Source organism: Artibeus jamaicensis, unplaced genomic scaffold, assembly GCF_021234435.1.
Source record: "Artibeus jamaicensis isolate MK-2021 breed Jamaican fruit bat unplaced genomic scaffold, CSHL_Jam_final contig_2170, whole genome shotgun sequence".
Taxonomy (NCBI): domain Eukaryota; kingdom Metazoa; phylum Chordata; class Mammalia; order Chiroptera; family Phyllostomidae; genus Artibeus; species Artibeus jamaicensis.
Genome location: NW_026521445.1, coordinates 653,376 through 666,085, shown reverse-complemented (window position 1 = coordinate 666,085; position 12,710 = coordinate 653,376). Strand labels below are relative to the sequence as shown.

Genomic DNA, 12,710 nt, shown 5'->3' with positions numbered 1-12,710 from the left:
GGTACAAACTTCGGGTTATAAGATAAATAAGCCACAGGGATGTGATGCATGGTGACCACAGTTGATACTGAACCACGTGTTTAAAGCTGCTAAGAGAGTAGGCCTTCAATGTTCTCATCACAAGAAAAACAACTGTGACATGTATACTGATGTATTAACTAGATTTATTTTGGTGATTATTTCACAATATATATAAATATCAAGTCATTATGCTGTGCACCTGAAACTAATATGTTATATGTCAATGATATAGCAATGTTTTAAGAAGCTCGGTTGTACAACGCCTAATTCTGTTTCCATGACGCTCTTTTTCACTACTGACCCCCTGTACTTCCCATTGATATGTTATTGTGGACAAGCTGATAATGTATGAGGTGCTTACTCACGACCAAGACTACTGGCCTGAGAGTACCAATATCTCTTAAAGGAAACTTTCCATATCTTTTCTACTGTGTGATGTCTTAGTTTAACCTATGGAAGGCAATCATGGTTCCCATTTTTCCATGCTCTAAGGACCAAGTCCAGTTCACTGGACTTTCTCATAGCTCAGAAGTCTATCTCCTTCTTCCCAGGCCCAAGTCACCTCAATAGGTTCCCCCTGAAGTGCTGTGATGGCCTCAGACTTCATCTCTCAGCTCTCAGGACTGCTCTGCCCCACCCGTCTGTGAACACGGACCTAAATGAAAACCCAACCGTGCCGTTCCTCACTTGTAATCCTTCAGGACTCCTGCTAGCTTTCAGGATAAAATCCAAACTCCTTAATATTTTGCCTAAACTGCTTTTGGCTCATGCCCTTTCTCCAGGTTTCACTCAGGCCTCATTCCTTCCAGAAAGCCGTTGCTGACCATTACCCTCTTGAATTCAGAACCAGGAGCACTGCTCTGGGCTCACACAGCCCCGTGCATCTTTCCACTATGAACTGAACTGTGGTATATGATACTGTTATTTCTCTCACCTTTCACCCCATAGACTGTTAGCTTCTTGGAAGCCATGCCTCATTATCTATGAATCAAAAGCACGGAGCATAGTCCTTGACAAACAGTAGAAAGTCTATTACTGACTGATGAGTGAGTGAATAAATGAATCACGGAAGGAACAGGAGGGATTATCTTTGCATTTTTAAATTCTCTTGCTGGTTTCCCAATTAGGAAGCAGAGGTCTAGAGCCCTAGGGGAGAGTACAGCAATGAATATGTGCTTCTTAAATATTGAGTGTATTACAACGGTACAACATTTAAACTGGTTTGAATTGTCTTTTGCCTATAGGCTGATTAATGGCCAAGTCATTGAGTAGATATTTTCCGTCTTGAATTTTTTAGTCTTATTGAATAAAGGTTCTACTATTTTTCTTGGTAACTGGCTTCTCTCCAGTGCCCATTCAATCTTTATAGACAAACGTGAGTCATTCAACAGGTAAGAGCAACACCATTGATTCTTTAGTACTTTTAAAGAACTTGGACCTGTATTGTTTCACCTAACCATGAAAACATTACTGAAGTAGGGAAAGTTGAAATCATTACACTTTACATTTGACATGGCATATGTTTCAATTTTTCCTATTCTTCTAGAGATGGGGATCTTCATGGGATTTATTAGAAAATAAAACAAAGCCAAAGTTGAGAATGCCTGTGGACTTGTGAGAACAACCTATGATGTGGATCTTTTGTTTGCACAGAGCTCTTTAGAAAATAATTTATTTTCAGCGACACTCCTTCCACCAGTCCAATTAAAACTGGAAAGTAGGCAGACTGCCTTACAGCATGCAGCTGTGACACTCCCGACTGCATAGTGATCCCCCCAAAATTACCTGCTGTGCAAACGTTCAATGACTGCCCAAGGCTCAGTGACTGTTTGGGTCACGGTGACACTTGTGTCATTTCAAGCTTGGCTTAGAGGTACATATCACCAAAAAAGGTCTGATTGGCAAATTATTATGTTGTTTAGTTTCAGTCTTCTCATTGTTATTATTTAAAAAGTAAAATCAGAGATAGGCAAGGCAAGACTAAAATACCCAGAGAAATAAATGATCGGTTCCTATTTCCAGCAATCAGTCAGGAAACATTTCCGAGTAGGTACTGCGTGTCCTGCCCAAATTGCTTAATGGCTCATCAGAGAGAAAGGTGGGTAAGCTGAGTTACCAAGACCACCGAGAACGGTTTTGTTTCTTTGACCACAGATACACCACAAGCAAAATGAAATTCTAACTTACCAACAATTAATGGAAGGCTGTTCCTCAACTTAACAAGCAGCCAAGCAAACATAACAGTGGGATCAGAGAGGATTTTGTTAACTAGTAACATTCCTAACACACGCAACATATTTGGTTTATCAGAACGTGGTTGTTATACTTTGGGAGAAAGTTTTCACTGTGCCTAGCCAAACATTTCCACATGTTCTCAGAAAATATCCAGAGACGTGGGACCCACTCTTTCGGGTTAAAATACTCTGCCACGCTAAGAAACAAAGTAATCATCGCCAACCAAACTCTCTCTTGAATTTTAGGTCATTTCCTTTACTTTGGTTTCTCTTGAACTTCAAAGACTTCTCCTTTTCTTCATGGAAACCCTTCTTCACATAGGATGAACTACAGGCAAAGGGTGACTAAAACCTTCTTGGCTCTTTTTCTTATACATATTTAAATTGAAGGCATTTCCATTTGAAATTTAGTGTATATACTTTCTATAGGTTTTCAAGGTCTGAAGGTATGACATTTTCCTTGCAAAAATCTTTCTTAATATTCATTATGGTCTCAGGTGATTTTGCTATTACTCAGAAAAATATTACAAGAAAACCTTTTCATAAAACACCTGAAGCGTTTTCTTAACCCTGTAAACCATACAAAGTCTTTGAAGGCTCACAATTAACAACTACTAAACTCTTCAGCTCAGGGATATATATTGCTATTTCTCACAATGAGTCAAGTTCTTGGAACTTTGAATGTTTTTGTAGTGACATTATCTTTTACTATAATATGATCACTAAAACCATGGGCTTTGATCATAACCTGCAAGTGTACTAATCTTTAAATAGAGAAACGGAAGTCTGGCGAGGTTAAATGATTTGCTTAAATGACAAGAATAAGGAAAAGAGCCCAAACCTTCTGTTCCAAATTGGACGTTCTTTGTATGACATTGCATTTGTATTTTGTAAAATAACGGTTGGATCATTCATCCAGTTTCCATTTTAGCTTCATGAACAAAGGAACCGCTCCAGGAGATGGAAACAATATAATCCCAAAGACTCCCAGTTCCGTGTCTCCCCTTCTCTTCCAAATTGTCTCCACACGGGCTTTCCTTCCCTGCCCTCCACTTCACTGCTCTTGCTGAGCCACCAATGGGCTTCCATATGGCTGAAAAGATTAGCCGCTCATCAGTCCTCCTCTTAACTAATCAATTAGTGGTTTTTCCTTGAAACACGTTATTCTCTTGACTTCTAGAATAATATACTCTTCTCCCCCATCTCTGACTTCAATTTCTCAGGCTACTTTGCAGGCAGCCTCATCTTTCTGACTGCTAAAGGACAGGTCACGAGACCATGGCTATTCTCCATTTAATCAGTCCTTCCCAGTCTCATTCAGCCTCACAGTCCCTTTAACTACCACTTAGATATATGCCTTTGGATCCCAGATTTAGACCTGTGATCCAGACCTCTTCCTATGAATTCTAATTTTATATATCCAGCTGCCTTTAATATTTCCAGGTGGCATCCAAAGGCACCTCAAGCCTAATACCAAACTTAGTGTCTCCGGTTGGGTACCAAAAGGCATCTTAAACATATCCAGAAACAAAAGCCTTATCCTCCCAACTCTTTCCCATACCTGCTTCTCTATCTCAGTAGATGATTAAGCTCTGCTTCTATTCACTCAAGCCAAATTTTCAGAATCTGTCTTGTCTTTTTTCTTACACACCCATCCAGTCCATCATTAAATCCTTCGGGATACACACACACCCAGAATTCAACTTTTTTCTCAAAACTTCTACAGCTACTCACTTCACCCAAAACAAACCGTCCTCTCCCACCTGGACGATGCAATGGTCTCCTATCCTGTTTCAGCTCTAGCCTACTTTATACTTTTGGCAAATAACCAGAGTAATTTGGCAAATTAGCCAGAGTAATTTTGTGAATGCGTAAGTTGGATCATGTCACTGCTCTGTCCAAAATCCCCAAATGGCTCCCCATCTCACTTAGAGAAGAGGCAGAGTCACAGTGCCCTGGGAGGACTCTCATGGTGCGGCCCGCCACCTTTGTGACCTCACCCCCTACCTCCTCCCTATCACTCACAGTGCTGCAGATACACTGGTCTTTCCACGGCTCCTCGAACATGTCAGGATGCTCTTGCCATGTTCAACAGCATTTCATTCTTTGTTTCTCTGCTGCCAAAGTCTTTCCTCAGATATATTCACTGGTCCCTCACTCGTCCCCTCCATATCTTCATTCAAATGTGACCTTTTCAAATGGGGTCTTTCCTGACCACCATATTTAAAATCTCCACACTCCCAACCCACCTCAACCTCCTCATGCCCCTTTTCTGCTTTTTATCTTCTGCAGAGCAAATAGCACCATCACACGACATACAGCATGTATTTTAATGATTTTCTTTATGGTCTGTGGCCCCCCCATAGACTGTAAGCTCCATGTGTACAGAAGCTTGTGTCTCTTTTATTCCATTTTTATGTTCCTAGTGTCTGAAGCAATACCTGAAACATAATAGGCGAGGGAATGAATGAATGAAGACTGACTGAATGAATGTAAGATAACCTGAGAAAAATGTGGACACGTAACTGTGAAAGGGAGGAGAACGTTTCTTCATGTGAAGTGACTCATTAAAACGCACTGCCCCCCATCTGCCCTCTGTCTCTGGTACCTGCCTCCCGGAGAAGAGGAGAAGCTGAAGACAGTGCTAAAAGGAGAGACCCTCAGCCCTCCCCAAAGCTGTGTTCTTTGAAAGACAGAAATCCACTTCGAGGGTTGTAAAACTCGCAGCAAAAATTAATACATAAGAATGAACAAGTTCGATAATGAACTACCATTGACGAGAACGCGATGGAATCTGAACCCTTGGACACTGCAGGTGGGAACGTGGCAATGGACAGCTGCTTTGGAGACAGTCTGGCCGGTCCTCAAACAATTAAACACACAGCTACCATGACCCAGCAATTCCCCTCCTAAGTACACACCCAGGAGAACAGAAAGCATGCTCTATTCCGTTCTGAGAAACCCAATTTCAATGTGGGAAGGGGGGACTTCCCCACATTTCCGACAAGCAACTCTCCAACACCAGCGGGATGTGAGAGAATTCAACTCAGTTCAAGTCAATTCTGATGCCTGTTTATTCTGAGACGGCCTCAGATTCCACAGGTTAATGGTTCAGTCCTGTAAGGCTGCACCCCGTCCCCCACAACTTGAGACATCACTCACAAGCCCAAGTTGTTTCTGGTGCTCCTGACCAACTGGCTACAAAGCAAAGGTCCCTACAACACCCCCCTTGTTTTTTATTAATTTGCCAGAGTACATCAAAAAACTCAGAAAACCCATCTACTCGTTAGATTACCAGTTTTATTATACATGGATATAACTTAGTGCGGATGCAAGTGGCCACACGCTAGAGCTGATAAGCTCAGGGGAGGCCAGCACGGCAGACCCCACAGCCTCAGAGACAAAGAGACCACATAGGATGGTCCGAACACAAAAACTCTTACTAAACACAGTCATGGCAACGTAGTTAGGTCCTAGGCCTGTGGCTTCTCTGACAAAGGTCATCTTTACCTTAAGTGAGCCAGTCTACTGCATCTTTGCATCTAGATGATACATCTCTGAAATACCAGAGTGATCTTTTCCTGACCCCCCAGGGCCCAACCCACTGCAGAACCCCTCACTGTCACCTTGTTCCCCGCTTCCCATCTCCACAGGCTGTGAATGTTAAGGATCAACTACCCCGTACCCACCAATGTACATGAAATACATGCTTCTGTTTTACTTTTTATCCAAGCCCAGAGATTTCCCCACTTCTCTTTCTCCCACCCCCTTCATCTACCACCAATGGATTTCATGTAACCCTCCTCACCTCTCTTCCTCTGATTCTAATGTACAAAATAAGCTACAAAACCACCATTCTCCGGAGCATTGTCTCGGTTTGTTGAGATTTTGCTTCCTGGCAATTGTCATCAGTTTGGCTCAAATACACTCAAAAATCCTCTATAGGTTTGGACATTTCTTACATCAACATCAGGAACAGCCAGGTGGAAGAGGTGCACAAGGGCAGAGTGTGGGGAAAAGGACACGGAGCTCCCACGCTCTCCGAGCTGGCCACCCTCTCTGCGGCTCCACATGGTCACCGACAACAGGACTGAAGACCGTCCTTTTACATTTTCAGGAAGGGCTTCATCACATAGTCATGGCTGATCAAATCACTGGCAATAGGTGACTATTCGCTTTCCAGCCCCTCTCTCCTCCCCAGAGGTCAGGGATGGGAGAGAGAGTTCCAACTCTCTAATCTCACAGTTGGGTCTTCTGGCAACTAGCCCTCAATCCTCATGCTACGAGATGAAGGAACCTTGAAAACCCCAGTTAATAAAGAGCACATATGATGTGATTCCACTCACGTAAAAGTCCAGAACAGGAAAATCTATAGAGACAGAAAGCAAATCGGTGTTGGCTTAGGGCTGGGAGAAGGATGATGGGGGATAAGGAATTGATAACTAAAAGGCACAGGGTTTCTCCCCGAGGTAATAAATATGTTCCAAAATTGACTGCGGTGATGGTTGTATATATCTTCGAGTATGAATTCTTATATGATATGGAAATTGTACCTCAATAAAGCTGTTAAAGTAATGCATTAAATGTGATCACACCAGTAAAAAACTCATTTTAAGCACAGTTAGCATCAAAAAGTTGGCTTGACGGTCGGTGACCTGGTCTCTTCCGATACTTCTTCCTGCCCTGGGTGTGTCGCTGGTCCTCCGTCCAACGCTGGAGTCCTACTTGTACATTTTCTAAATGATGTTATCACTTCCTTGTCAAGTTGTTAGATGTCTTTCTTTTATGTGTCTGGGTTTTTCCATGTACTTTCACTGTTGCTCCCACCTGCAAACACACATCTTGCCCCCAACTGCAAGGCAAAAGGTCCAAAGCAGCCACCTGCAAAAACCTGCAGGCTCCTGTCAAATGCCCGAGACCATACCCCAGACCTTCTCCATTATTTTGTCTAGCTAAGCGCAGTAGCAGATACCAAATGGCTTTGAAAAGCTGTGGTCAAGGTCATGAATATAATCAGTTATTATGATTATAATTAATGTAAGTATTGTATTAAATAACACGTTATTTCTTTCCATGTCAGCTGTATCACCCAACTGTAGGAACATGTGTGAGGTACTATGAAAAGCCACCACACGTAAAACAAACAGTCATGAAATGTTGCAATCAGAAGTGACCTCGGAGGTGTTCAAATCCAATTCCCTCGTTTGCTAGCGGAGGAAACTTTCTAAATGATACACGGACTTTTCCAGTGACATTCACTAAAGCAGCCAATCCCCATCCAAGGCCTCTTCTGTCAATCCAAGCTGATGGCCAATCAGAAGTAAAAGAAAATCAACACACTTAATGATTACACATGCATCCCACACACACACAGTGTGAAAGAGCGAATGTCACACCAAGATATTACTACAGTCCATTAAAATGAATTAGCAAACTAAAGGTTATTAGTATGTTTTAACTTCTATTTCCCTCTTTAGCTTCAAAAATACTTTAAATACTCTTAGATAAACAGGAACGCTGGGCCACTTCTCTCTACTTTAATCGCAATGGAAATACAATTAGTAGCTTTGCTGAATTACACTTGCAATTAATTTATGGAGCCAGTGTAATCATTTTCGTGTATTAATTCTAAAAAGTTCTACTTTATTAGTCATCTCCTATTAGCATGCCAAGTTTCCCCCACTTTGGAACATGATTGCTACACTATAGGCAAGTCAACTCCAGCAAACGGTCCCATTTGGTAACAATTGGAATGCGGCATACCACACGGCAATTTATTCCAATATTTTTCATATCACATCAAAATATCATGATGACCCAGTTTCCTCTTATGGCTCGGGGCAATTTTTGTGTTCTGTTTGCAGCAACATCATTTCATAAGAGTCTTGTGGAGAGGAGCAAACTGTGGTGTTAATTAGAGAGAACAATTTTTACTTTATTGTGTTGGCCAACTTCATCCGATTTGCCCCTGTGGAAGACACATACTTAGGCTCTTCCAAAATAGTAAGTCTTGAGCTGCCTCAACACTGACATCTTGACATTTCATAAATTGAAACATGACAAGACATGAGGTTAAGACAGTAAGCAAAGTGAAAGACCATTCGATTCTCCATTCAAATATAAGGAACACTTCATGTTTAATCAATGCAGAAATCGCTGTAAATATATATATGTATATCCCAGAAAAGTAGCATAGGTTTTGAACGTCTATGTTTGGCAAACGCAGGAGGAAAGAGGTTGAAATTCTCAATGTCAAGCTCTCCTTGTGAAGAGGCGGTGTCAAGTTCTTCTAGGAACAAGGACTTCAGAGCAGGAAAAATGTGGGCGAACAGTGGGGGAGGACCTTCAAGAAACCACTGCTTTATTGCTGCAACTGGGCAGCAACTTGTGCTAATGAAATGCAGGTGGGTGTCCCCAGCAAGCCCCCCAGGGTTGCCGCCCCAGCCCTTCCAAGGAGAGCTCCCCAGAGCCTCCAGGAAAGGTGCCACTTTAAAGAGAAGCTGGAAAAAAGTAAATGGGATCATATTACGGTGGAGCAGCTGAAACCCATAGCTTTGGGGCAAGAAAAAAAAGTCATTTTGCTTCAACCACCTTTAAAGAGCACCGACATACCAAATTATATGTATTTCTACTGCACGAGACATAGACATAATGTTTATACCCATCTGTGAACCGGACTAATGAGGACCTGGTGCAAAGATGAATAGACTCAGCTAAGAAATGAATGGTTTCTCTCTCATTTTCATCCCTTCCGTTCCACTGGTAGTAATTACTTACAAGCTTCCTTGCATCTACATGGGTTTCCCCGTCTTATATGAGAGTCACCCTGAGCGCGCCCTCCACCTGGGTGCTAGCTATTGCAGGCTTACCGCTGAATGCCCACGTCCAATCTGCCCATGCAACAAAACATGTTTTAGCTCTGAAATAAAAAGTCGATGAACTTTGATTTTTATGTCATTGCTCAAGACATCACGATTCTGGTTTTCCTAATTCCACCCCTCCCGGTTTGGGGACCATTCTCCGAGGACCCTAAACAAGCCACCTTTCTACTCCGTGGCTGAGACCTGAGCAAGGACCAACCGCAGCCACCCCAGAAGCCAACCAACGATGCTTTGTTACGACTGTTTTCAGCTACACATTTTTAAAAAAAAAGTTTTGAAACTTCCCAACACTGAAACAATTTCATAGCATGAAACACGATGGGATCAGGAGTAACGACAAAGAATAAACATTTCCCTTACCTGGATCATGGAAAGGCACCAAAGCGAAGTTGTAAAGAGGTCTCTTAGGTCTTTTCAAAGACGTCTCCAGAATTTTGGAAGCCCCTTCGATAACCTGAACTAAATCATCATACATGGAACCAGTCACATCAAACACAAAAGCCAAGGTGGAGGCCCCTTCGGGAATTGCCTCCGCCCTGATCTCAGACTGGGGGCTCGCATCTTGAGCTAGGGACGAATAAAGAAGAGCGAAGAGGCATACAGTGCGGACAAGGTCCCAGGAAATCATTTTTTCTTTCTTTTTTCCCCTCTCGTTCCGAGCGCAGAAGCACGGGGCTTAGCCCTCCTCAGCAACAGGCAGAGGGTTTCCTCTCCGACCAACTCATCAGACTCTGGAGATCCCTTTGAACCGGCCGCAAGTTTGGAGCCGAGGCTCGAACGGGCGCAGGCACCGGACCCGAATCCCGGCAGGGGCTGAGCGGCAGAGATGCGGCGGCGGCTTTTGTCTGGACGCAGCTTCCTCCGCGGCTGATTCTGCCCGCGGCCCCAGCGGCGCGCGGCGGAGAGCGGGCGGCGCGCCCCGCCCGAGCCCCGGGGGCCGCACTGAGCCCTGCGGCGCCGCGCGCGAGTCCCGCTGCCTTCGCAACTCCGTGCCGGGCCGGCCGCCGAGCCTCCCAACTTTCTACTGCTCGCCGCCTGCTCCGGAGCCCGGAGGGGGAAGCCGGGCTCGGCCTCGCCTCCTGATTGGCCGGCTGCGGCCCCCCGCCTTCGCCGGACGCCCCCCCACCCGCCCCCTTGCGCCAGGGCGACTTCGCTCCGCACCGGTTCTGGGGTCAATTCAGTTCCTGGGAAGCGCTCGCAGGGTCCGCTGCGCTCCCGCCGGCGCCGGGCCGAACCTGCAAACGCTCGGGGTAAACAATGGCTTTCGAGAATGGGTGGCAAGGACCCAAACTGCAGGTCAGCGCACTAACCAGCACAAAGGCGATTTTCTTTTCCCGCTGCGTACGGCGCTGCTTCGGACACCTCTGCCATAATTCCCCACCCCCAGCCCCCAGAAGCCAGGGCGCCCCGGCCCAGCCCCTGGTGCCTGTAGCCCGGCCAGAAGGGGGGGCGGGGCCGGGAACTTCCCTGGAGGGGCTGCCGCCACTCTCCCTCTGATCTCCGGGGGCACTTCGCAGACGTGCAGAAGGGGGAAGGAGAGAGCTGGATGGGCAAATATGGGGGGGGGGGGGGGGGGGCATCGGAAAGGAGCTGTTGAAGGAAGTGGGAGAGACAGCAGGAACTGGGGTGTCACTGGGGGTAGTCAGGGGAGATGGAGAAGGGAAGGAAGCTGGACTGGAGACAGGATGGAAGCCAGGTGGAAGGGATGAGGGAAGGGAGGGAGAGGATTAAAGAGAAGACCGATTTTTAGAATTTCATTATCCAGACTCACATTTGCTGAGCAGTTTGCGTCCTACCTTTAGCAGGATGAGGGCAGAATAATATCCCCGTTTCCCATTTCCTCCCACAGAGCCGCCATGCCAAAAACCCATTAAAAAGGTGCGCCCTTCCATGGCATTTTCTTGCTGACAAGTAAGGAAACCTCGCCCTGGGAAACATGACAAAGTTTTTCCGTTTTGTAATTATTATATACGTTATCATACTAATACCAGAGATAAGAAGGTGGACAAAGAGGGTCAACCATCAGCTAAGGATTCTTTGCTTCAATTTAATAGAAACGTATTTCCTTCCGGGGAAAGAGTCGTTGTCTGGACCCTTGGCACCTTGGCATTCGAAAAGGGCCAAACGGGCGTGTGAGTCCTGATCCAGTGGGCCTTAGACGGCCCCTCCAACACCAAGGCTGCCTGAGGAAGGGCCAACCCCCACCAGCCTTTTATAGCCAGCCACTGTCTTCTCTTTCAGACTCAGCGGCTCTGGGGTCTGAGTTTATGATGCCTATAAGTCATGTCACTTAAAGGAGGCAGAAAGGCCATTTGGGCTGGGCGGGAATATGAGAGGAGAGGGGGAATGCGCTTCCTTTCCAAGTAGTATTTAGAGAAGGCTATTTGAGTAGCCTGCTCCTTTGTTTACTCAAAAGGGATTGCATTCTAAGTCCTAAAGATTTCGCCGAGACCTGAGCTAGTCCAGGTGTTCCGGAGAGGTGGCAGAGCCTGGTGATGAAGAGTTCTGGGTCAGACAGCCCCGGGGTTCAAAGCCCAGATGTGACACTTCACAACTGCGTCTTTGGTGGGTTATTTAACTTCTTTGTGCCTTCATTTTATTCAGGTGTAAATAGCAATAATGATAGTGCCTATCCAATGAGGATTTTAAATGACCCATTAAAAAGAACTCCGTTGGGTGGGATGTTCTGTGAATGTCGTCAGAGCAAGTCATTTCACAGTGTTCTTCAAATTTACATCCTTACCAGTGCCCGCCCCCTTGTTCTACCAGTCACTGAGAATGGTATTGGAATCTCCGATTATAACTGCGGATTTGTCTAGTTCTCCCTGCAGTTCTACCAATTTTCGCTTCAGGCGTTTAGAAGCCCCGCATTCAGATGCATAAACATTAGGATTATCATGTCCTCTGGATTAACTGCCACCTTTATCCTGATGAAGTTGTCACCATTATCGCTTCTAATTTTATTTGCTCTGAAATATACTTTGTCTGGTAATAACCTAGTAACTCCAGCTGTCTTTTAAATAGTGTTGGCAGGATTATCATTTTCCCTTCCATCACTTTAAGCTGATTTGTGGTTTATATTTAAAGTGTGATTTGTGGTTTATATTTAAAGTGTGTGTTACTTGTAGGCCTGATACAATTGGGCCTTGCTTTTTATTTGCGATGAAACAATCTCTGCCTTTTAATGGGGCTGTTTAGACCATTTATAGTCAATGTGATTATGGATGTGATTAAATCTATCATCTTTCTATTTGTTTTCTATTTGTCCCATCTGTTCTTAGTTCCTTTTCCCCCTGTTTTTCTGCACTCTGTTTAGATTTATTGAATATTTTTATGATTCCACTTATTTCCATTGCTAGCTTGGTGTCTATAACTCTATTTTAGTGGTTGCTTCGAGGTTTATAATATACATCTTTGATTTATCACAGTCTTCCTTCAAGTGATATTAGACCACATCATGCGTGTCAGAAAAACCTCTGAATGGCGTACTTTCACTGCTCCCCTTCTGCTCTTTTTTAAATTTTTATTTAGTTATTTTTCAAGTACAGTTTTCTGTCTGTTTCTCCCAGCCCAG

General features: G+C 44.6%; 1 protein-coding gene across 3 annotated transcripts in view; it reads right to left on the bottom strand.

Annotated features, from left to right (window-relative positions):
- Positions 1-10,140, bottom strand: part of HMCN1 (hemicentin 1) — a 389,618-nt gene extending 379,478 nt beyond the window's left edge. For all 3 annotated transcript variants that reach the window (XM_053658522.1, XM_053658525.1, XM_053658524.1), the window contains exon 1: positions 9,497-10,140. In XM_053658522.1, coding sequence (XP_053514497.1) covers positions 9,497-9,764 — 268 coding nt within the window. In that variant the 5' untranslated portion in view covers positions 9,765-10,140. The remainder of the gene's footprint in view (positions 1-9,496) is intronic.
- Between the last annotated feature and the right edge of the window lie 2,570 nt (positions 10,141-12,710).